This window comes from Oncorhynchus nerka, linkage group LG12 (genome assembly GCF_034236695.1).
Source record: "Oncorhynchus nerka isolate Pitt River linkage group LG12, Oner_Uvic_2.0, whole genome shotgun sequence".
Classification (NCBI taxonomy): Eukaryota; Metazoa; Chordata; class Actinopteri; order Salmoniformes; family Salmonidae; genus Oncorhynchus; species Oncorhynchus nerka.
Genome location: NC_088407.1, coordinates 55,150,097 through 55,177,031, shown reverse-complemented (window position 1 = coordinate 55,177,031; position 26,935 = coordinate 55,150,097). Strand labels below are relative to the sequence as shown.

General features: G+C 44.1%; 1 protein-coding gene across 2 annotated transcripts in view; it reads right to left on the bottom strand.

Annotated features, from left to right (window-relative positions):
- LOC115138385 (rho guanine nucleotide exchange factor 10-like) overlaps positions 1-26,935 on the bottom strand; it is a 94,050-nt gene that overhangs the window by 18,490 nt on the left and 48,625 nt on the right. For both annotated transcript variants that reach the window (XM_029675183.2, XM_029675187.2), the window contains 3 exons: positions 25,987-26,216; positions 25,686-25,843; positions 1,164-1,306 (listed from right to left, as the gene is read on the bottom strand). In XM_029675183.2, the coding sequence (XP_029531043.2) occupies positions 1,164-1,306; positions 25,686-25,843; positions 25,987-26,216 (531 nt within the window). The remainder of the gene's footprint in view (positions 1-1,163; positions 1,307-25,685; positions 25,844-25,986; positions 26,217-26,935) is intronic.

Here is a 26,935-nt window from a genome sequence, read left to right as displayed (position 1 = left end):
ACCCCCCTTTCCCCATGTAGGTGCCAGGGTGTAAGCTTTCGGGGAGAAAGGCAGGTGGTCCTGTAATGAGCCTAATTACACTAACTGGATTATGAGTCACTGTGTGTCAGAGGGGAGGGATGTTGTTATTCCAGGACGGACAGCAGGTGCTTGTGACCCGGACTGTGACTCCAGGACGGACAGAGAACAACACAAAACGCTCCGGGCCTGGAGAGAGGGAGCGAGAGACCCCTCCCAGGTTCCTCTATACCGCTCTAACGCAATTAAGACAGAGCCAAGCGCAGATGATATCACAGAGATTGGGCCAGAATTGGTAACCTAAAAATACATAACTAGACGTGACATGCCCTCCGGCCACGTTCTACATTCTAATGTCTAAGGCTCTAATCCAACCATACCTCATCTAGTGGTTTCACAGTTAATAGCAGTGAGCAACATATCCACATCAACAGTAGATACAGTGTATCTTTAAGAGTAAAGCTACCAGAACCAGCGATGCTCTAGAGAGACTGAGCAGAGCAGATGCATGGTGTGGGACGGTAGAATATCAGAACAGAAATGTGAAGCATGCCCAGAAAATGTGATGAATGCACCAACACCCACATCTATGCAACCACAGAAGGAAACTCCAATGAGTTATGGACAAAATAATTTCCATTTCAATTAAACCAACAGATCAAGAGGTCAATCAGAGTTCATCACAATTTTCATCTTCAAATCCTTCATATTTGTACAACGCCACAACCTCTTAATATATATTTTTTTATAGAGGCCTTGCAATATAATATTTGAATAGTAGATTGGAGCTGCAAGTTGGACCACCCCACTTTGCAGTTGAACTGTAATAAAAGGTGTTCTCTACACCACCACGAGCATGTCCTACATTCCTTTTTCATGAACCTGGGAAGCAGCTAGGATATTGAATTTGTGCTTTCTCTCTCACACATGAACCTCAGTATCCTGAACTACACAGAGACACGGGAGACTTGGTCAGGTACAGATAAGAGTTATGAGAAAGGGTGAGATTACGAGATAGGAAAGACAAGTACCTCCATGACAGTGTGAATGTGTGTGTGACACCCTCCGGGTGACATAAAAGTTATGAGACAGAGAAAGAGGCAGGGATCCATACAGGAAGTGAGATAAAGAGATGGTGTAGTTACCTCCACAGTGTGCGTGTTAGTGCTAATGATGAAGACTTGTCCTCCAGAGGAAGCCCAGACGTGGCCCTCCACAGCTAGCATGGCCTTCACTGGCAGAACCCCAAGCTTCAGCACCTTAGGAGAGTCTGGATTCCACAAGCCATCTGAAACACAAGCATACACATCATACAAATCCCTTACAATACAGTGGAAAATCACTACAAATCTGGAAGAGCCAACAACTGAAGTGGAGCAAATATCACTAAGCAAGAATATTAATGCATTTGTTAGATATGTTTGATCAGATTATGCATACATTAGTGACAGAGAACCCCTCATGTCATCTGCATTTACGATCTACATAATAACACTGGAGGCCATTGATGGTTTCACAGGATTCACAATGAATATAGATGTACTGAGAGGCATTAGTCATCTGTAGAGCCAACCCACACACTTCCTACATACTGCTGTCTGCCTACTGCTATACAGAGCCCAGGACTCCACTGTGAACACCCAACACTGGTTACATTACAAATATAGCTAACACATTTCTCTGCAGGATTCATCCTTCTCCCTCAGTTTATAACCCAACTGCAACAGCTCAAGAACACATATTAGTGTAGGCAGGAGTTGTAGGATTAAATCCTGAAGAAAATTCAAGAAGCTTCGAAGTAGTGTAAAATAAGAAGTTCAATTCCTCCAGACATCTAACTACAGGAAATATCAGAGGCTTTACCAATTGTGTTTGTTTAAAGGGAACTCACACAGGCAGCTATTGAAAGGTGCGGTGCCATACAGGGAAGAATGGAGGGGGGGGGGGGGGACTTTGAGGTATAGTAATTACTAAGGAAGTAAGGGGCTTGGGTGGATTAAAAACACTGCTTTGTGTTTATTGTAATAATAACCACAGGGTGTGTGTGTGGCGCAATAAAGGACAGAGGGATTGAGAGTGAAATTTCAACAAGCTGAAGTGTGCAGGACTAAAACTGTGCATGTGTTTAAACATCATTCTCCATCCCAGCCAGTCTTATGTAACCTGCCTCTCTGTTACAGCGTGTCGTCTACAGAGCCAGTTCTTCCCCTTCTACACACTAGCATTCTATCATGTCAATGTTACTTCTTAGGAACAGCCAATCAGACCGCAGAGAGTGTGATGTTACAATAGTAGATATACATCTAGAAATACATCTCATGCTGAAAGATAAAAAGGACAACAAATGGATCACGACATAAAACCTGGCACTGATGAGGACACTCCCATTCAGGAATTGTACAAGGAAATATCAGGCTACTTCACCAGATTACATAATATAGCTTGAGATGTTTCATTCCATGTCCTTATTCTCTGACTGGCTGGCAATGGCATGCGGTCTCTGCAGAGCCATTCACACACACATAAACAAAGAAGAACTAGCATGGCAGAATGGGGCTGGCTGGGGGTTCAGACAGGGCTGTGCCTACGGCATTGTGACAAGATCACGCACAATCACTCAGCCACAGGCAGGTAGGGCATAGCCACAGCACAGCTAAACACATGGAATTCAACTTGTGGTGCTCTGGCGATAGTGACACACACACACACTCACAAGTTTGGGGTCCCTAAGAAATGTCCTTGTTTTTGAAAGAAAATAAAAATTTTGGTCCATTAAAATAACATCAAATTGATCAGAAATACAGTGTAGACATTGTTAATTATGTAAATTACTATTGTTTATTTATTTTTTATTTCACCTTTATTTAACCAGGTAGGCTAGTTGAGAACAAGTTCTCATTTACAACTGCGACCTGGCCAAGATAAAGCATAGCAGTGTGAACAGACAACAACAGAGTTACACATGGAGTAAACAATAAACAAGTCAATAACACAGTAGGGGGAAAAAGAGTCTATATAGAGTGTGCAAAAGGCATGAGGAGGTAGGTGAATAATTACAATTTAGCAGATTAACACTGGAGTGATAAATTATCAGATGGTCATGTGCAGGTAGAGATATTGGTGAGCAAAAGAGCAGAAAAGTAAATAAATAAAAACAGTATGGGGATGAGGTAGGTAAATTGGGTGGGCTATTTACCGATGGACTATGAACAGATGCAGCGATCGGTTAGCTGCTCAAATAGCAGATGTTTAAATTTGGTGAGGGAGATAAGTCTCCAACTTCAGCGATTTTTGCAATTCGTTCCAGTCACAGGCAGCAGAGAACTGGAAGGAAAGGCGGCCAAATGAGGCGTTGGCTTTAGGGATGATCAGTGAGATACACCTGCTGGAGCGCGTGCTACGGGAGGGTGTTGCCATCACGACCAGTGAACTGAGATAAGGCGGAGCTTTACCTAGCATAGACTTGTAGATGACCTGGAGCCAGTGGGTCTGGCGACGAATATGTAGCGAGGGCCAGCCGACTAGAGCATACAGGTCGCAGTGGTGGGTGGTATAAGTTGCTTTAGTAACAAAACGGATGGCACTGATACACTGCATCCAGTTTGCTGAGTAGAGTATTGGAAGCTATTTTGTAGATGACATCGCCGAAGTCAAGGATCAGTAGGATAGTCAGTTTTACTAGGGTAAGTTTGGCGGTGTGAGTGAAAGAGGCTTTGTTGCGAAATAGAAAGCAGACTCTAGATTTGATTTGAGATGTTGATATGAGTCTGGAAGGAGAGTTTACAGTCTAGCCAGACACCTAGGTACTTATAGATGTCCACATATTTTAGGTCGGAACCATCCAGGGTGGTGATGTTAGTCGGGCGTGCAGGTGCAGGCAGCGAACGGTTGAAAAGCATGCATTTGGTTTTACTAGCGTTTAAGAGCAGTTGGAGGCCACGGAAGGAGTGTTGTATGGCATTGAAGCTCGTTTGGAGGTTAGTTAGCACAGTGTCCAAGGAAGGGCCAGAAGTATACAGAATGGTGTCGTCTGCATAGAGGTGGATCAGGGAATCGCCCGCAGCTAAAGCAACATCATTGATATATATACAGAGAGAAGAGTCGGCCTGAGAATTTAACCCTGTGGCACCCCCATAGGGACTGCCAGAGGACCGGACAACATGCCCTCCGATTTGACACACTGAACTCTGTCTGGAAAGTAGTTGGTGAACCAGGCAAGGCAGTCATTAGAAAAACCGAGGCTACCGAGTCTGCCAATAAGATTTTTATTTATTTTACCTTTATTTAACCAGGCAAGTCAGTTAAGAACAAATTCTTATTTTCAATGACGGCCTAGGAACAGTGGGTTAACTGCCTGTTCAGGGGCAGAACGACAGATTTGTACCTTGTCAGCTCGGGGGTTTGAACTACCCTGCCGCCCCAAGAATATGGTGATTGACAAGAGTCGAAAGCCTTGGCCAGGTCGATGAAGACGGCTGCACAGTACTGTCTTTTATCGATGGAGGTTATGATATTGTTTAGGACCTTGAGCGTGGCTGAGGTGCACCCGTGACCGGCTCGGAAACCAGATTGCACAGCGGAGAAGGTACGGTGAGATTCGAGATTGTCAGTGATCTTGTTGACTTGGCTTTCGAAGACCTTAGATAGGCAGGGCAGGATGGATATAGGTCTGTAACAGTTTGGGTCCAAGTTGTCTCCCCCTTTGAAGAGGGGGATGACCGCGGCAGCTTACCAATCCTTGGGGATCTCAGACGATATGAAAGAGAGGTTGAACAGGCTGGTAATAGGGCTTGTGACAATGGTGGCGGATAGTTTCAGAAATAGAGGGTCCAGATTGTCAAGCCCAGCTGATTTGTACGTGTCCAGGTTTTGCAGCTCTTTCAGAACATCTGCTATCTGGATTTGGGTAAAGGAGAAGCTGGGAAGGCTTGGGCGAGGTTGGAGTAGCCAGCAGGAAGGCATGGCCAGCCGTTGAGAAATGCTTGTTGAAGTTTTCGATTATCATGGATTTAAATCGGTGGTGACCGTGTTACCTAGCTTCAGTGCAGTGGGCAGCTGGGAGGAGGTGCTCAAATGGTGTCCAGGGCACAGCTGGGAGCTGAGGGGGGGGGGGGTCGGTAGCAGGCGGCAACAGTGAGAGACTTATTTCTGGAGAGATTAATTATTACAATTAGAAGTTCGAACTGTTTGAGTATGGACCTGGGAAGTATGACATTACTTTGCAGGCTCTCTCTGCAGTAGACTGCAACTCCTCCCCCTTTGGCAGTTCTATCTTGACGGAAAATGTTATAGTTGGGTATGGAAATCTCAGAATTTTTGGTGGCCTTCCTAAGCCAGGATTCAGACACGGCAAGGACATCAGGGTTAGCAGAGTGTGCTAAAGCAGTGAGTAAAACAAACTTAGGGAGGAGGCTTCTGATGTTGACGTGCATGAAACCAAGGCTTTTTCGATCACAGAAGTCAAGAAATGAGGGTGGCTGGGGACATGCAGGGCCTGGGTTTACCTCCACATCACCTGAGGAACAGACGAGGAGTAGGATGAGGGTGCGGCTAAAGGCTATCAAAACTGGTCACCTAGAGCATTGGGGACAAAGAATAAAAAGAGCAGATTTCTGGGCGTGGAAGAATATATTCAATGCGCAGACAGGGGTATGGTGGGGTGCAGGTACAGCAGAGGCAAGCCCAGGCACTGGGTGATGATAAGAGGTTGTGTCTCTGGACATTCTGGTTGTAATGGGTGAGGTCACCGCATGTGTGGGAGGTGGGACAAAGGAGATATCAGAGGTGAAGAGTGGAACTAGGGGCTCCATTGTAAACTAAAACAATGATAACTAACCTGAACAACCGTATACAAGGCATATTGACATTTGAGAGAGACATACAGCGAGGCATAAAGTAAATCGCAGGTGTTGATTAGGAGAGCTTACTAAAAACAACAGGTGAGACAACAACAGCTAATCAGCTAACACAACAACAGCAGATAAAATGGTGATGACTAGGCAGAGAGGGTTGGATTAACTACACATAGGGCCTGAGTTCGCGGCTGGGGCCGACAGATAAAAAAACAAAAAAAACAGAATGGAGTACCGTGATTAATGGACAGTCCAGCACGCATCAGGCTAGTAGGAGCGTCTGCTCCGACGGAGGCCGGTTGAAGGCACAGCGGATGGCGTATTCGTCGGCAGACCAGTCGTGGTGGTGCGGCGGGGAGCCGTGTCGACAGAGAATCCAAGCCAGATGGCGAAAGAGGTATTGTAGTAATTTAGTTTGCTAGACAGGAGATGCACCGGGCTCACGGCTAACTGGTGCTACCTTCGTGGCAGTGGCGTTAGCCACTATAGCAGCGGTGATCCAGTGCCAAGGTCCAGAGTTTACAGCAAGGATCCGGTGGAGTATTGGGCTCTAGCCATGTATGAGTGGGGTCCGGGTGAACAGCTGAGTATGCCGGGAGGTGGGCCTCAGGAATAGCTTCGGTACTGGGTGCCACGGTGAGAGCAAGCTAGCTGTGAGCTAGCAACCTGCAAGCTGTGAGATAGCTAACTGCAAGCTAGCTGTGAAGATCATAAGTAGTGGTCCAGGGATTACGGCAGGAATCCGGCATTGTTGTGGAGAGAGTCCGATACTGGTAGACTAGCGAGTATCACCCAGGCTAAAAACAGGGCTGGTATCTGTGCAGAAGGTAAAAGCCTCTTGCAGTGGCTAACAATGACTAAATAGCTTGTAGCTAATTAGCTGGTTAGCTTCTGGAGGTTCTTGAATGTGTTCTAAAATTGAAAATAGCAATTCCATATTACATTGGGTGAGGCAGGTTACTGGAAGGTATAATCAAATTAAAAATCGAGAAGAGATTGAAAATAAATTGAAATATATATACAAAAAATACAAAAGTACGAGAGGACAAACAAACACGTCTTCATTGTTGCTGGAAACTGAAGATTTTTTATGGAATATCTACATAGGCATACAGAGGCCCGTTATCAGCAACCATCACTCCTGTGTTCCAATGGCAAGTTGTGTTAGCTAATCCAAGTTTATCATTTTGAAAGGATAATTGATCATTAGAAAACACTTTTGCAATTGTGTTAGCACAGCTGAAAACTGTTACTCTGATTAAAGAAGCAATAAAACTGGCCTTCTTTAGACTAGTTGAGTATCTGGAGCATCAGCATTTGTCGGTTCGATTACAGGCTCAAAATGGCCAGAAACAAACATCTTTCTTCTGAAACTCGTCAGTCTATACTTCTTCTGAGAAATGAAGGATATTCCATGTGAGAAATTTCCAAGAAACTGAAGATCTCGTGCAACGTTACGTACTACTCCCTTCACAGAACAGCGCAAACTGGCTCTAACCAGAATAGAAAGAGGAGTGGAAGGCCCTGGTGCACAACTGAGCAAGAGGACAAGTACATTAGTGTCTAGTTTGAGAAACAGATGCCTCACAAGCCTCACAAGTCCTCAACTGGCAGCTTCATTAAATAGTACCTGCAAAACACCAGTTTCAACAACAAACAGTGAAGAAGCGACTGGGATGCAGGCAGAGTTGCAAAGAAAAAGCCATATCTCAAACTGGCCAATAAAAAGAAAAGATTAAGATGGCCAAAAGAACACAGACACTGGACAGAGGAACTCTGCCTAGAAGGCCAAAAACAAGGGCATTTGTAGTGACAGCAAACTTTTGAACAGTAGTGTATATATAAAAGTCTGCAGCATTGCAACTCTAGAATGCAGTGCCATATTGCTGTATTAGTATGTTACCTAATCATGTAGCATTATTTAATGCGTGTGAATGGATGTCGTTTCATAACTGAAATTAGTTTTATATTTAGGCTTATATGGAGGCGTGTATTTCTTGTGGTTCCTTCTCTACCATAGTTCATTTTAAAATGTAAATGGGACTCTAATATAAATGCTAATAGCGTCTGTGAGCCCACGCAATGTGACAAAGCACTGGAAGAGCTTTAGCTAGGACGCGGATGCACAAGTATTACCACTGAAGCTAGGATGACTCATCATTTGAAGTTAAAGCTTGAGCTGACACTTTTCTGTCACACATGTAGAAGAACAAGTATGCAAATGAAACCACTTTAAATTGTCATTCATAACTACCATGTATCTCAATCTCTTCTCTCAGTTAAAAAATTGAGGGAGTCAAAGGATTAGCGGAGAACTCCTGACATTTGACAGGGCTGTCAACAACTCAGCTTTCCATTCAGTCAAAGCAAAGGGAAAATTCACAAAGTACCCTGACAAGTCCATTGAATTGAACAATCATATGCTGCATGGAGAACAAAGGAACCATCATCTGATGTTTATAGGAAATAAATATAAATGGAAACAGTGACATTCTGTTCAACAGAGATAGAACCAAAGTGGGCATTATTTCAGCATTGCAACATTCCCTTCCAGGCTTTACTGAGCTGGTTGAGGATCAAGATAATACTTTCCCTTCTTACTTTCCCTCCAGCAGATACCAGTATATCCTCTATCCCCATCTCCTCTATCCCTCTCTCATACAACACAAAGTGCCCTGTTGGAGGGAAGGCAGCTTTACTCAACCTGGATTGGGATCAGGGATTTACCACATTTCCTTCTCACCACCTCTGGATATGTAACAAAATATTATCTGGGAATGCAGTTGGAACAACTGATCCCCATTTTCTGACTGGATTTAGTTTTTCTATTGATTGGCAGGGTAGCCTTTTCACCTTGGTTCACCAAGCAAAATAAGTAGCTGACCGAAGCATCCCTGACCCTCAGAGCTGGAAATTAGATAAAAGGTTAAATCAGAGGCTAGTGGACTAAACTCAACTCCACGATAAACATCTCAATGGAGATAAGTTGCAACGAGTATTGGCAGAGTATACCTCCAACTACAATGAATTCTGAAATAATTCAGACCCCTTGACTTTTCCCACTAAGTTACAGCCTAATTTTAAAATGGATTCAATTGATTGTCCACAATCAATCTACACACAATACCCTATAATGACAAAGCAAAAACATTTTATTTTTTATATTTTTTAAATGTATGCACATTTACATACAAAGAAATTACAAGTATTCAGACCCTTTACTCAGTACTTTGTTGAAGCTTCTTTGGCAGCGTTTACAGCCTCGAATCTTCTTGGGTATGACGCTGCAAACTTGGCAGACCTGTATTTGGGGAGTTTCTTCTATTCTTCTCTGCAGATCCTCTCAAGCTCCATCAGGTTGGACGGGGAGGGTTGCTGCACAGCTAATTTCAGATCTCTCCAGCGATGTTTGATCGGGTTCAAGTCCGGGCTCCCGCTGGGCCACTCAAGGACATTCAGAGACTTGTCCCGAAGCAACTCCTATGTTGTATTGGCTGTGGGACTAGGCTCATTGTCCTGTTGGAAGGTGAACCTTCCAGTCGGAGGTCCTGAGTGCTCTTGAGCAGGTTTTCATCAAGGATCTCGCTATGCTCCGTTCATCTTTCCCTCGATCCTGACTGGTCTCCCAGTCCCTGCCTCTGAAAAACATCCCCACAGCATAATGCTGCCACCATGCTTCACCGTAGGGATGGTGCCAGGTTTCCTCCAGATGTGACTCTTGGCATTCAGGCCAAAGAGTTCAATCTTGGTTTCATCAGACGAGATAAATATTGTTTCTCATGGTCTGAGAGTCCATAAAGGCCTGATTGGTGGAGTGCTGCAGAGATGCTTGTCCTTCTGGAAGGGTTTTCTAATGATAAATTAGCTGTTTAAAATGATAAACATGGATTAGCTAACACAATGTGCCATTGGAACCCAGAAGTGATGGTTGCTGATAATGGATCTTTGTACGCCTATGTAGATATTCCATTTAAAAAAATCTGCAGTTTCCAGCTACAATAGTCATTTACAACATGAACAATGTCTACATTGTATTTCTGATCAATTTGATGTTATTTTAAAAATGGACAAAAAAAGATTAGCTTATCTTTCAAAAACAAGGACATTTCTAAGTGAGCCCAAACTTTTGACCAGTAGTGTATATACAGCGGATTTTAGTTTAGTCAGCTAATCAGGGGCCAACGGGGCCAACCAAGGGCCACAGAGAACGAGTGTCATGCAGTGGGCACCAACACCAACAGACAGATCTGCAAGGCACATAGACATTTCTGTCATGGAAAAAGACCTCAAGGACTTTCCTAGAGAGCCTAAGCTACAGTTCTGAGTCATGATAAGACTCAGCAAGCTGCATGTCATGCAGTTGCAGATGGTGTAATTAATGTCTGGCTGAGATAAACATAGCAAGCCCTTGACAATGGTAGTGTCTCACCACCCTGTCTTAATGTGCTCATGTTGCTGTCACTAAACTCACTATAATCATTCAACAACAACAAGCAAAGTGTTTTCATACTGTGAGAGAGACAAATACATTCAGACAAAGATACAAGTACAGGCAGATAGAGAGACAGATAAAGAGCAGAGGAGAGAGCTAGCACTTTGTCTCTGACAGTATGCTAGCGCTGCAGGATATTAAATGGGTCAGCGCTAGCTAGCAGATTAGTGACTTCTCCCAGGCAACCAGGCCAGGCTCCATGGAGACAGACCGCTGTGAGACCTAGTACAGCCAGCCAGCCACAGAAGAGAGAGAGAGAGAGAGAGAGAGAGAGGCCTTGGTCCCTGGAGCAGTTAATTCATACTGGTGATTCACCCTGTATGCCACAGGGACCGGGTCAACACACACCTAACAACTTCTCTGAGTCTGCAACCCAGCATCACCCAATTTCATCTCAACTGTTTATTTCGGAAAAGGTCAGGTCTTCCTCCAAGAGAGGCTGAATCGGTTCCTCTATTCATGTTTCTTGGTTGGACTGAATGCACAGTAGCAACAACAGCTTACCTTTCTCCTTGGTCATATCTGACCTGGCACATAATTTTAAATATAAATATGCAGTCATGCGTAAATACATTAAGTATGGGTGGTCCAAGGAGTCAAACCCACTATCCTGGTGCAGCGCCATGCTCTACCAACTGAGCTACAGAGCTAAATAAAACACAGAACACCTACCTAGATTTAAAACAAAACCTTTTTCATTTAAATAAATTAGTATTTTCGGTTTTGTTAAGCTAATGTAGCTAGTACCATTGTTGTAAGTATACCTATTTCAATCCAACTTAAAAACAAACCGTTACCACTAGAACCGCCATAGACCAACGGCCACTGACGTTTTTGATTTTGTAAATAAAATCTGCCCAAAAGATAAGCTGTCCTGCTCCTTCACTGACTTTTCCTAAACATTTGTATTTTACACTGCTAATTTTTCTGAATTTTGAAATTACAAACAGAAAAGTATTAAAAGTAGTTAGCCTTTTTACTTGTAGGACGTTGGTACCGAGCCAGCTGCTAATGCATCTCTCTCTCCTCACTGAATGACAAATGGATGATAATTGTGCACCTTACTTCACAATTGAATTAGGCCAAATTGAATGATAGAGGGTGAATAGGTTGATTTTATTTAGAAAAACAAGTGTAATGATGAGTTTGTGTTATTCCTATTAAATCAGCAGCAAATCATTTGACCGTGTGCCTTAAAAATAAGCTGTCATGCGTTTTTTTTTTTACTATAACTCTATTACTAGGGCTGTTACGGTTACCGTATTTACCACCCTACCGGAAGTCACGAGTCATGACAGCACTCAAATTTCATGTGACCGTTTAGTAACAGTAACGAGGCTTCTCCAAGCTCTGATGCTGCTGATGGTCATTAGTAGCCTACCAAACTTACTAACTACCTGCACTCTATTGTCCCTCTAAAATCACTGACATCAATGCAAATGTAATCAAACATCTAAAACACTTCATGAGAGCCCATGAGCTCATGTGGCGCAACATTTCTATAGGCTATGCAATTGTGGACTAAAACAGAGTGATGGCCTCTTAAAAAAAAAGCGTTCTATAGGCTAGGCCTACTATATTTATTTCTCAACCTTCCTAATATTAAGCACATTACTTCTCTTTAAAAACAGGAATAGGCCTCCCGGGTGGTGCAGTGGTCTAGGGCACTACATCGCAGTGCTAGCTGTGACACCAGAGAGACTCTGGGTTCGTGCCCGGGCTGTCGCAGCCGGCCGCGACCGGGAGGTCCATGGGGCGATGCACAATTGGCATAGCGTCATCCGGGTTAGGGAGGGTTTGGCCGGTAGGGATAGCCTTGTCTCATCGCGCACTAGCGACTCCTGTGGTGGGCATGGTGTTTCCGCCGACACATTGGTGCGGCTGGCTTCCGGGTTGGATGCGCGCTGTGTTAAGAAGCAGTGAGGCTTGGTTGGGTTGTGTTTCGGAGGACGCATGGCTTTCGACCTTCCCCTCTCCCGAGCCCGTACGGGAGTTGCAGCAATGAGACAAGACTAACTACTACCAATTGGATTTATAAAAAAGGAATATAGCCTATCTGGCTGGCATGAAAAAAGCGTCCTCCTTTCGCTATTTAAGTGCATAGATGACATGTATTTATTTTTCACTGCCCCCATTTTGAATATTTATTTATTGCACAGAATAGAATAGATCAACTTCTGTCCTATGGGGATAGTAGATTGAAATAGGCTAGCCTAGTAATTTTGCTGTTCGTTAGGCCTACTCATCTTGTTGGCTGAAAATAATTATCTTCAATATGCACCTCGGAATTGGATAAAGATGTGCGCAGTTGCATTCCAATGTGTTTGTCTTCACTTGTAGCCTGTGAGAAAGACCGGATCATGTGACAGAGCCATGTGAGTGAGAGGTGCTTCGGCACGTAGCAAGGAGAAGGGAATCATAATTATTATATTCAGCTCAAGGGCACAACGGCCACAAAAGGCATACTAAAGTTACATAAAATAACTCTAAATTAAGCATATAGGAGTACCTGTTTCTTTGCTAACCGCTCAACACAGAATAGCCGCACGTGGGCACACCCTCAAATCGATAGAAAATATATTTTCTATTTTATTCAGCTATGTTCGATTGTATTCTTCGTACTATAAAATAATGGGACGGAATTCTAAGCAAATATTGTCTGCTAAATGAACTAGTGTAACACACAGCCATATGGCATAGACAGATAAAGGGCCTAACATAAGGATAATGCAGAGTATGCTATTCTGTTCTTCTGAAATAGACATTTTCTTCATGTCATGTTTCTTTAGACCTGTCTAAAATATATAATGGATTTATTGTGATGGTGTAGGCCAGTGGTTGCCAAACGTTTTAATAGTAGTCCCATGCCCTTTCAAACACCTCCAGCTGCATACCCCCTCTAGCACCGGGGTCAGCGCACTCTCAAATGTTGTTTTTTGCCATCATTGTAAGCCTGCGACACACACACACACACTACATTTCTTAAACATAAGAGTGTGAGTTTGTCACTTCCCACTTGACGGGTTGTGACAAAGAGCTCTTACAGGACCAGGGCACAAATAATACTCAGTAATTTTGCTTTTTATTTAGCCATCTTACATATACAACTTTATTTGTTCAGCAAACATTGTGAATAACTCACCACAGGTTAATGAGAAGGGTCTGCTTAGAAGGATGCACATAACTCTGCAATGTATTAAATCATTTTCCACACAGTCTGCCTGTATTTAGTTCTCATGCTAGTGAGGGCCGAGAATCCACTCTCACATACAGTTGAAGTCAGAAGTTTAGATACACGTAGGTTGGAGTCATTAAAACTCATTTTTCAACCACTCCACAAATTTCTTGTTAACAAACTAGTTTTGGCAAGTTAGTTACGACATCTCCTTTGTGCATGACACAAGTCATTTTTCTAACAACTGTTTACAGATAATTTCACTTATAATTCACAGTATCACAATTCCAGTGGGTCAGAAGTTTACATACACTAAGTTGACTGTGCCTTTAAACAGCTTGGAAAATTCCAGAAAATGATGTCATGGCTTTAGAAGCTTCTGATAGGCTAATTGACATAATTTGTGTCAATTGGAGGTGTACCTGTGGATGTATTTCAAGGCCTACCTTCAAACTCAGTGCCTCTTCACTTGACATCATGGGAAAATTTAAAGAAATCAGCTAAGAACTCAGACAAGAATTGGAGACCTCCACAAGTCTGGTTCATCCTTGGGAGCAATTTCCAAAGGCCTTAAGGTACCACGTTCGTCTGTACAAACAATAGTACGCAAGTATAAACACCATGGGACCACGCAGCAGTCATACAGCTCAGGAAGGAGACGCATTCTGTCTCCTAGAGATGAACATACTTTGGTGCGAAAAGTGCAAATCAATCCCAGAACAGCAAAAGGACCTTGTGAAGATGCTGGAGGAAACCGGTAAAAAAGTATCGATACCCATAGTAAAACGAGTCCTATATCGACATAACCTGGAAGGCAGGAAGAAGCCACGGCTCAAAAACCAACATTTAAAAAAAGCCAGACTACGGCTTGCACATGGGGACAAAGATGATACTTTTTGGAGAAATGTCCTCTGGGCTGATGAAACAAAAATATAACTATTTGGCTATAATGACCATCGTTATGTTCAAAGGAAAAAGGGGGAGGCTTGCAAGCCGAAGAATACCATCCCAACCGAGAAGCACGGGGCTGGCAGCATCATGTTGTGAGGGTGCTTTTCTGCAGCACTTCACAAAATAGATGGCATCATGAGGCAGGAAAGTTATGTGGATATATTGAAGCAACATCAAGACATCAGTCAGGAAGTTAAAGCTTGGTCGCAAATGGGTCTTCAAAATGGACAATGACCCCAAGCATACTTCCAAAGTTGTGGCAAAATGGCTTAAGGACAAAGTCAAGGTATTGGAGTGTCCATCACAAAGCCCAGACCTCAATCCTATTGAAGATTTGTGGGCAGAACTGAAGTGTGTGTGAGCAAGGAGGCCTACAAACTTGACTAAGTTATATCAGCTCTGTCAGGAGGAATGGGCCAACATTCATCCAACTTATTGTGGGAAGTTTGTGGAAGGATACCCGAAACGTTTGACCCAAGTTACACAATTTAAAGGCAATGCTACCAAATACTAATTGAGTGCATGTAAACTTCTGACCCACTGGGAATGTAATGAAAGGAATAAAAGCTTTAATAAATAATTCTCTACTATTATTCTGACATTTCACATTCTTAAAATAAAGTGGTGATCCTACTGACCGAAGACAGGGAATTTTCACTAAGATTAAAATGTCAGGAATTGTGAAAAACAGAGTTTAAATGTACTTGGCTAAGGTGTATGTAAACCTCCGACTTCAACTGTAGGTACGTGGTTGCAAAGATTATCAGTGTCTTAACAGCACAAGTTTGCCAAGGCAGGATACTCTGTGCGCAGCCCAATCCAGAATTCTGAGAGTGGCTTCTGATTCAATGTTCACAGAACCGCTTGTTGCCCTTTCGATGAGGCCCTCTTGTTCAGATATCGGTAAGTGGACTGAAGGCAGGGCATGAAAGGGATAACGAATCCAGTTGTTTGTGTCACCTGTTTCAGGAAAGTACCTGCATAATTGTGCACCCAACTCACTCAGGTGCTTCGCAATATCACATTTGAAATTGTTCGTAAGTTGAGTTCATTTGCACACAAAAAAAAAATCATACAATGATGGAAAGACCTGTGTGTTGTCCTTGTTAATGCAGACAGAGAAGAGCACCAACTTCTTAATCATAGCCTCAATTTTGTCCCGCACATGGAATATAGTTGCGGAGAGTCCCTGTAATCCTAGATTCAGATCATTCAGGCGAGAAGAAACATCACCCAGATAGACCAGTCGTGTGAGAATCTAGTCATTATGCAAGCGGTCAGACAAGTGAAAATGGTCAGTAAAGAAAACATTAAGCTCGTCTCTCAATTAAAAAAAAAAAAAAGTCAATACTTTGTCCCTTGATGACCAGCTCACTTCTGTATGTTGTAAAAAGTGTTACATGGTTGCTGCCCATATCATTGCAAAGTGCAGAAAATACAGTTCAGGGGCCTTGCTTTAAAAAAGTTAACCATTTTCATTGTAGTGTCCAAAACATGTTTCAAGCTGTCAGGCATTCCCTTGGCAGCAAGAGCCTCTCAGTGGATGCTGCAGTGTCCCCAAGTGGCGTCGGGAGCAACTGCTTGCACGCGCATTACCACTCCACTATGTCTCCCTGTCATGGCTTTTGCGCCATCTGTACAGATACCAACACATCTTGACCAAAGTCCATTTGATGTCACAGAGCTATCCAGTACTTTGAAAATATTCTCTCCTGTTGTCCTGGTTTGCAGAAGAGGATGCCTCCCTTAATTGACCCCCCATAAACATAACGGACATATACCAGGAGCTGTGCCAGACCTGCCACGTCTGTTGACTCATCAAGCTGTGACGCATAGAATTCACTGGCTTTTAAGCAAAGCAGTAATTGTTTCAAAACATCTCCTGCCATGTCACTGATGCGTTGTGAAACAATGTTGTTTGATGAAGGCATTTGTTTGTATAGTTTTTTGGTCCTTTTCCCCAGCATTGTCCCAGCCATATCCACTGCAGCAGGAAGAATGAAGTCCTCCACAATAGTATGGGGCTTCCCTGTTCAAGCCACTCACTAGCTCACTATATAAAAGACACTTCTAGCCCCTTCTTATTAATGGTATCTAATGTCTTACTACTCAAAATGCATCTTAATTCTCACTCAAAAAACTTGTGGCTTATTTTTCTAATTGGCATGTTATGTTTCTAAATGTCTTCGCAAAAGTGTAGGTTTCATCGAGTTGTGAGATAGTACTTTTGCACATATAACACACTGGCTGAGGAAAGGCACTAGTCCCGATATACTGTAAGTGAACCCCAACGCAATGTAGTTATCATCATATTTGGCCTCTTCGATGGTCCAATGTCCCGGTCTGTTGTGCGGTGCTTTCCCAGGTAAGGGGGCAGTAGATCTTCGGCTGCATCAGATTCACCACTGTCAGTGTCCATGCTAGCTGGGCTAACAATGAATGTAGAATTACTGATGCTAGCATTGGATGTGCTTGTGGAAGCAGAACAACTTGTGTCGTCGACAGGTGCAGGTGTAGTACTGCTGGAAGTAGCAGTACTACCTGTAGAGCTGGTACGTGTCTCTAAGAACACGGACCTTACTTTTTTTTTTTTTTTTTTAACTATTCATCAATTTTCCAACAAACGGAATGAGCAGCAGCTACGTTTGGCTACATACAGACCGTTAGTGGAATTCCCGCAAGAGAGTAACGGTTAATGTGATTGGATGTTAACCATTTGACTATGCTACCTGTATTTGACATTGTGTTGTTATGTCGCTGAACACTAGATGGTTTAAATTTTTATTTTTGGCAGTGAAATGAGGCTACTCAGGTGAGAGAAAAAAAAAACTCACCCAAATGTATAGCCCCCCCCCCCCTCCCCGTTGGATTTTTGGGGGGAATACCTGGTGTGGGCTATATTACATGGATTTATTAGACTTTAAAATGTAGACGTTCGTAAAGGCTGTATCAGTAGGCTTGTAGGCTATGCGTGGAAGCCAGGAGATGCTAAATGTAGTTATGTTAATTAACGGTCAATTACCGTGAAACCGGCAGTTATTTGCTTGACAATCACCGGCTGACAACATGTAATGACCGCCCATCCCCGTCTACTGCATTACTAACCGAATGTATCGTACAGGGAAACTAACACATGTTACATGTGGCAGTAGGCATTAAGAATCATGCAAAACATATCCTTGAGTCTATCAAGCCAAGCAAACGATGCCAACCCACTGAATGAAATGGATAGAATTGTGCAAGTTACTTCAAATGAGGCCAAACTGAATGATGAGGTGAAGAGGTTGATTTCATTTAGAACAACAATCGTGTAATGGTGAGTTTGTGTTGTGCCTATTTACCAGCGTTGGCGCTCCGTTAATCATTTGACCGCGCCTTGCGGATTTATACCATTCTCTTTTATGTTTTACTTTATAAAGTCCCTCGACTTCTTGGCACTGACGGAAACATGGATCACCACAGATAACACTGCTACTCCTACTGCTCTCTCTTCGTCCGCCCACGTGTTCTCGCACACCCCGAGAGCTTCTGGTCAGCGGGGTGGTGGCACCGGGATCCTCATCTCTCCCAAGTGGTCATTCTCTCTTTCTCCCCTTACCCATCTGTCTATCGCCTCCTTTGAATTCCATGCTGTCACAGTTACCAGCCCTTTCAAGCTTAACATCCTTATCATTTATCGCCCTCCAGGTTCCCTCGGAGAGTTCATCAATGAGCTTGATGCCTTGATAAGCTCCTTTCCTGAGGACGGCTCACCTCTCACAGTTCTGGGCGACTTTAACCTCCCCACGTCTACCTTTGACTCATTCCTCTCTGCCTCCTTCTTTCCACCTCACCCTCTCACCTTCCCCCCTTCACAAGGCAGGCAATACGCTCGACCTCATCTTTACTAGATGCTGTTCTTCCACTAACCTCACTGCAACTCCCCTCCAAGTCTCCGACCACTACCTTGTATCCTTTTCCCTCTTGCTCTCATCCAACACTTCCCACACTGCCCCTACTCGGATGGTATCGCGCCGTCCCAATCTTCGCTCTCTCTCCCCCGCTACTCTCTCCTCTTCCATCCTATCATCTCTTCCCTCTGCTCAAACCTTCTCCAACCTATCTCCTGATTCTGCCTCCTCAACCCTCCTCTCCTCTCCGTGGTGAGATTCTCTTGATTCTCTATGTCCCCTATCCTCCAGGCCGGCTCGGTCCTCCCCTCCTGCTCCGTGGCTCGACGAATCATTGCGAGCTCACAGAACAGGGCTCCGGGGCGGAAATGGAGGTTCGCCTCCCCTGCGGACCTGGCATCCTTTCACTCCCTCCTCTCTACATTTTCCTCTTCTGTCTCTGCTGCTAAAGCCACTTTCTACCACTCTAAATTCCAAGCATCTGCCTCTAACCCTAGGAAGCTCTTTGCCACCTTCTCCTCCCTCCTGAATCCTCCTCCCCTCCCCCTCCTCCCTCTCTGCAGATGACTTTCAACCATTTTGAAAAGAAAGCGACATCCGATCCTCGTTTGCTAAGTCAAACGACACCGCTGGTTCTGCTCACACTGCCCTACCCTGTGCTCTGACCTCTTTCTCCCTCTCTCTCCAGATGAAATCTCGCGTCTTGTGACGGCCGGCCGTAACAACCTGCCCGCTTGACCCTATTCCCTCCTCTCTTCTCCAGACCATTTCCGGAGACCTTCTCCCTCACCTCGCTCATCAACTCATCCCTGACCGCTGGCTACGTCCCTTCTGTCTTCAAGAGAGCGAGAGTTGCACCCCCTTCTGAAAAAACCTACACTCGATCCCTCCGATGTCAACAACTACAGACCAGTATCCCTTCTTTCTTTTCTCTCCAAAACTCTCGAACGTGCCGTCCTTGGCCAGCTCTCCCGCTATCTCTCTCAGAATGACCTTCTTGATCCAAATCAGTCAGGTTTCAAGACTAGTCATTCAACTGAGACTGCTCTTCTCTGTATCACGGAGGCCCTCCGCACTGCTAAAGCTAACTCTCTCTCCTCTGCTCTCATCCTTCTAGACCTATCGGCTGCCTTCGATACTGTGAACCATCAGATCCTCCTCTCCACCCTCTCCGAGTTGGGCATCTCCGGCGTGACCCACGCTTGGATTGCGTCCTACCTGACAGGTCGCTCCTACCAGGTGGCGTGGCGAGAATCTGTCTCCTCACCACGCGCTCTCACCACTGGCGTCCCCCAGGGCTCTGTTCTAGGCCCTCTCCTATTCTCGCTATACACCAAGTCACTTGGCTCTGTCATAACCTCACATGGTCTCTCCTATCATTGCTATGCAGACGACACACAATTAATCTTCTCCTTTCCCCCTTCTGATGACCAGGTATCGCATCTCTGCATGTCTGGCAGACATATCAGTGTGGATGACGGATCACCACCTCAAGCTGAACCTCGGCAAGACGGAGCTGCTCTTCCTCCCGGGAAGGACTGCCCGTTCCATGATCTCGCCATCACGGTTGACAACTCCATTGTGTCCTTCTCCCAGAGCGCTAAGAACCTTGGCGTGATCCTGGACAACACCCTGTCGTTCTCAACTAACATCAAGGCGGTGGCCCGTTCTTGTAGGTTCATGCTCTACAACATCCGAGAGTGACCCTGCCTCACACAGGAAGCAGCGCAGGTCCTAATCCAGGCACTTGTCATCTCCCGTCTGGATTACTGCAACTCGCTGTTGGCTGGGCTCCCTGCCTGTGCCATTAAACCCCTACAACTCATCCAGAACGCCGCAGCCCGTCTGGTGTTCAAACCTTCCCAAGTTCTCTCACGTCACCCCGCTCCTCCGCTCTCTCCACTGGCTTCCAGTTGAAGCTCGCATCCGCTACAAGACCATGGTGCTTGCCTACGGAGCTGTGAGGGGAACGGCACCTCAGTACCTCCAGGCTCTGATCAGGCCCTACACCCAAACAAGGGCACTGCGTTCATCCACCTCTGGCCTGCTCGCCTCCCTACCACTGAGGAAGTACAGTTCCCGCGCAGCCCAGTCAAAACTGTTCGCTGCTCTGGCCCCCCAATGGTGGAACAAACTCCCTCACGACGCCAGGACAGCGGAGTCAATCACCACCTTCCGGAGACACCTGAAACCCCACCTCTTTCAGGAATACCTAGGATAGGATAAAGTAATCCTTCTCACCCTCCCCCTTAAAAGATTTAGATGCACTATTGTAAAGTGGCTGTTCCACTGGATGTCTTAAGGTGAACGCACCAATTTGTAAGTCGCTCTGGATAAGAGCGTCTGCTAAATGACTTAAATGTAAATGTATAAAAGAAGCTGTTACAGGGCTGTTTTATTTACTGTAATTCTATTACTACTCGAATATATTGTAAAGGAAACGAAAACATGGTATGTGTTGCAGTAGACCTTAAGATGCAAAAGATATCCTTGACTCTATCCAACTTGATGAGAAGGAAACAGACGATGCCAGCCGGCCCATCGAAACTACACCGAAACTAATTTCACACATAAGAGCTAGCCTATTAAATTGACAATAATCTGATGACTGACAACATTAGGCCTATCAATTGTCAAAATTGTACATGAAGAGATGGGCGCATCTGGTAATTTACAGATGCAAGGAAAGGATCATCAATTTATCAAAACTTCCTGCAGAGTCACATGCAGGTAAAACATTTCGATTGCTATATAGAATTAGAAGATATCCTGTCATTTCTATTACACTTACCGCTGTCAAATAACGCTCATAACTCAAGAGGTGTAGCTATATTTCTAAATGTCACCATTTCTAAGAACATCCGTGTTGTCCATGCACTGAGCACATGACCACTCATGTGGCAGCATTGCTCTGGCTACTAAGCAAAAACTAGTAACAAACTTAAAATATGCTATTTATTTATGCAATTCATCCTTTAAAATGATCCATGCACTGGTCCTTTTTGTTTAGGAATACAGCAAATGATTTCACCTGGTAGGTTATATATATACATATATATATATTTTGCACTTCTACTTTGTCAAAAGAAGCTGTAACTAGATTGTATTTATTACTATAAATCCATTACTAATGAAATCTACAAATAAAGTTGATCAAATGGATTACACTAACAATTTTATTGTAAGAGAAAAAAAAATTGGCTTTAGGCCTCATTTCTGTCTAGGATTTTGCAGAATTGTACAACACATATCCTTGACTCTATCTAAACAAATAACTAATTGTTACATTTCCATGAATATTTCTTCATGCAATTCATTCTTTACAGTACACTGTATGACCAAACGTATGTGGACACCAGCTCGTGGAACATCTCATTCCAGAATGACGGACATTAATATGGAGGCTTTCCACTACACGTTGGAACATTGCTGAGGTCAGGAGCTGATGTGGGGCAATTAAGCCTGGCTCGCAGTCAGCGTTTCAATTCATCCCAAAGGTGTTTGATGGTGATGAGGCCATGCAGGCCAGTCAAGTTCTTCCACACCTATCTCGACAAACCATTTCTGTATGGATCTCGCTTTGTGCACGGGGGCATTGTCATGCTGAAACAGGAAAGGGCCTTCCCCAAACGGTCCCAGAAATCAAACCCACTATCCTGGTGCAGCGCCATGCTCTACCAACTGAGCTACAGAGCTAAATAAACACAGAACACTTGGGCATAAAACAAAAACGTTTTCATTTAAATATATTTGTATTTTGTGTTTGGTTAAGCTAATTTAGCTAGTACCATGGATGTAAGTATACCTATTTAAATTAACAAAATGCCCTACAACAAATCTTTCTTAGTGTCCAACAACCTTTCTCTACCCTTAACCTTGTTCTGAACATCTCCAAAACAATGGTCATGTGGTTTGGTAAGAAGAATACCCCTCTTCCCACAGGTGTGATTACTACCTCTGAGGGTTTAGAGCTTGAGGTAGTCACCTCATACAAGTACTTGGGAGTGTGGCTAGACGGTGCACTGTCCTTCTCAGCACATATCAAAGCTGCAGACAAAAGTTAAATCTAGACATCCTCTATCATGATCGCTCCTTTTTCACCTCAGCTGCCAAACTAACCCTGATTCAGATGACCATCCTACCCATGCTAGGTTACGGAGACATCATTTGTAGATCGGCAGGTAAGGGTGCTCTCGAGCGGCTAGATGTTCTTTACCATTCAGCCATCAGATTTGCCACCAATGCTCCTTATAGGACACATCACTGCACTCTATACTCCTCTGTAAACTGGTCATCTCTGTATACCCGTCGCAAGACCCACTGGTCGATGCTTATTTATAAAACCCTCTTAGGCCTCACTACTCCCTATCACAGATATCTACTGCAGCCCTCATCCTCCACATACAACACCCGGTCTGCCAGTCATATTCTGTTAAAGGTCCCCAAAGCACACACATCCCTGGGTCGCTCCTCTTTTCAGTTCGCTGCAGCTAGCAACTGGAACGAGCTGCAACAAACATTCAAACTGGACAGTTTCTCAATCTCTTCATTCAAAGACTCAATCATGGACAATCTTACTGACAGTTGTGGCTGCTTTGTGTGATGTATTGTTCTCTTCCTTCTTGACCTTTGTGCTGTTGACTGTGCCCAATAATGTTTGTACCATGTTTTGTGCTGCTACCATGTTGTGTTGTTGCCATGTTGTGTTGCCGTGTGTTGCTGCCTTGCTATGTTGTTGTCTTTAGGTCTCTCTTTATGTAGTGTTGTCTCTCTCGTTGTGATGTGTGTTTTGTCCTATATTTATATTGTATTTATTTATTGATTTTAATCCCAGGCCCCTGTCCTTACAGGAGGCCTTTTGGTAGGCAATCATTATAAATAAGAATTTGTTCTCAACTGACTTGCCTAGTTAAATAGAGGTTAAATAAAAAAAAACAGTATAGACCAAGTATTTAAAGCCTTTTTACCAGTTTCTTTCACACCTAGGTCCTAACTTAACCCACCAAGTCAATGTGCTGTAGGATGTTGGTACCCAGCCACGTGCTAATGAGTCTGTCTCTCCTCACTGAATGAATGACAAATGGATGAATGGGTGGTAATTGTGCACCTTAACAATTTAATTTAAATTAGGCCGAACTGAATGATAAAGAGAGTAAAGAGGTTGATTTAATTTATAAAGACAGTGTAAGGAGTTTGTGTATTGCCTATTTTACCAGCAGCAAATCATTTGACCATGTGCCTTGGGTGTTGATACCATTCTCTTTTACATTTTACTTTATAAAAATAAGCTGTTACAGGACTGCTTATTATAACTATTACTAATCCAATTTATTGTAAGGGAAACTAACAGGAAAGGGCCGTCCCCAAACTGTTGCCACAAAGTTGGAAGCACAGAATCGTCTAGAATGTCATTGTATGCTGTAGCGTTAAGATTTCCCTTCACTGGAACTAAGGGGTCTAGCCTGAACCATGAAAAACAGCCACAGACCATTATTCCTCCTCCACCAAACTTTACAGTTGGCACACTATGCATTGGGGCAGTTAGCGTTCTCCTGGCATCCGCCAACCCATTTGATTTGTCCGTCGGACTGCCAGATAGTGAAGTGTGATTCATCAATGGCAGTGAGCTTTACACCACTCCAGCCGACGCTTGGCATTGCGCATGGTGATCTTAGGCTTGTGTGCGGCTCCTCCGAATTGGAAACCCATTTCATGAAGCTCCCGACGAACAGTTATTGTGAGGGCGTTGCTTCTAGAGGCAGTTTGCAACTCGGTAGTGAGTGTTCCAACCGAGGACAGACAATTTATGCGCTTCAGCACTCAGCGGTCTCGTTCAGTGAGCTTGTGTGGCTTACCACTTTGAGCTAGTTGAGCTGTTGTTGCTCCTAGACATTTCCACTTCACAATAACAGCACTTACAGTTGACCAGGGCAGGTCTAGCAGGGCAGAAATTTGTTGAAAAGGTGGCGTCCTATGACGGTGCCACATTGATGAACTCGGAGCTCTTCAGTAAGGCCATTCTCCTGACAATATTTGTGTATGGAGATTGTATGGCTGTGTGCTCATTTTTATACACCCGTCAGCAACGGGTTTGTGTATTACCTGAAATCTTTTTGAATTTTTTTATATCACATTTACATAAGTATTCAGACCCTTTACTCAGTACTTTGTAGAAGCACCTTTGGCAGTGATTACAGCATCATGTCTTCTTGGGTATGACGCTACAAGCTTGGCACACCTGTATTTGGAGAGTTTTCCCCATTCTTCTTTGCAGATTCTCTCAAGCTCCGTCAAGTTGGATGGCGAGCATTGCTGCACAGATATTTTCTGGTCTCTCCAGAGATGTTCGATCAGGTTCAAGTCCGGGCTCTGGCTGGGCCACTAAAGTACATCGAGACTTGTCCTGAAGCCACTCCTGCGTTGTCTTGGCTGTATGCTTAGGGTCATTGTCCTGTTGGAAGGTGAACCTTTGCACCCGTCTGAGGTCCTGAGCACTCTGGAGCATGTTTTCATCAAGGGTCTCTTTGTATTGTGCTCCTTTCATCTTTCCCTCAATCCTGACTAGTCTCCCAGTCCCTGCCTCTGAAGAACATCCCCACAGCATGATGCTGCCACCACCATGCTTCACCGTAGGGATGGTGCCAGGTTTCCTTCAGACATGAATCTTGGCACTCAGGCCAAAGAGTTCAATCTTGGTTTCATCAGACCAGATAATCTTGTTTCTCATGGTCGGAGTGTCTTTAGGTGCCTTTTGCCAAACTCCAAGCGTACTGTCATGCGCCTTTTACTGACTTTTGTCTGAACACTCTACCATAAAGGCCTGATTAGTGGAGTGCTGCAGAGATGGTTGTCCTTCTGAAGATTCTCCCATCTCCACAGAGGAACTCCAGAGCTCTGTCAGAGTGACCATCGGGTTCTTGGTCACCTCCCTAAGCAAGGCCATTCTTATTTATTATATATATATATATATATATATATATATAAACTGTTTTCGCTTTGCCATTATGGGGTATTGTGTGTAGATTGCTGAGGATTTAAAAAAATGTAATCCATTTAAGAATAAGGCTGTAACGTAACACAATGTGAAAAACGTCAAGGGGTCTGAATACTTTCCAAAGGCACTGTATAGTGTAGTTTAGGCACTATTTATCAACCATCGGTGCTCATGTTTACTGTAAGTTGCGGGTTGATATGCATCTGACGTATATGCTAAAGGTAACAACCCGGCAACGTTCTCTAGCGGGTGTTTATAGGCGGAAAGGCAGTTCTAGTGTTAAGAGACAGACAGCCTTCAGAACAAACCTCACCTTGTGCTCTGGAGTAGATGGCAACTGAGCCACTCACAAGGCCAGCGTATAAACACTGATTCTTGTGCACCAGGCTGGTCACGGTGGACTTGTCGAGGATGAAGAAGTGTTGGAGACGCACCTTCTTGGACTGCTGGCTGCTCTTATAGACTATGATACTGCAGAGGCAGAGAAAGGTTGTGAAGTGATTTCATGAGCTGTGTTTCTAAATCAAATACAATAAAATCAATGAGTAGATTTATTTAGCTGACAGCAGAACCCAGAGTAGGCTATGACTACATAATCTGTTGACATCACATACCTGCCCTCCTCCATGCCCAGGCAGACAGTAGGGTTGTCACTGGCCTTCCCCACTAAGGAGAGGTTATTTTCGGGGTTCCCCATCCTATTCTCCCGGGTACTCTGCTCCATGGGTACATAAGCCATGCACAGGATCCGAGACTCCACATTGAAACACTCTGTCACCTTGGGGCTGGAGTTCTGCATGGCCACGATGGCTATCTGACCCATCTGGTTGGTGCAGCTCGCCACCTGAACAGGGGGTCGGAGTAGTAACAGTTAGGAGTAGGGAAATACGTTTTTCATGACCACATGACCTGACCAGGAAAGACTCCATGCCCCAGCTAGAAAATACAATCCTTTCTACAGAGCTGTCTAATTCTGACCTCATCAGGGGGTGTGATATAATAGATAGAAAATGGGGAAACAACAACCACGACAACAAACATTAACAACGCTTTTAACCACTCCAGCAGAAAACTGTACAGCAGACTGACCAATAGGAGCATAGAGTGGGAGAGAACAGCCCTCTCAAATCCAGGCCAACAATGAGTCATTTACAATGGAAAAGTGGGAGCTGTCATTGTAATGAGAACAGTCCATCACTGGAGTACATTTGGAGTCCTAGAACTGTGGATGTGTTATCCCTGCCGCTGAAGTAAATACACACAGCTAAGAGGCTCTCAAACTGATACATACAGTAAATATGCCACTGGTTCAGAGTTATAGCTCATGAATGAAAGGGCCTCTGTTCAATATTTAATTCCGATCTCACTGGGAGTGGAAGAAAGCTTTTTTATATGGATTTAAAGCTGATGAGTAAAATGGCTACTCGCAATAATTGGCACGGGTTACAAATCAAATCAAAGTTTGTCACGTGCGCCGAATACAACAGGTGTGGACATTACAGTGAAATGCTTACTTACAGCCTCTAACCAACAGTGCAAAAAAGGTATTAGGTGAACAATAGG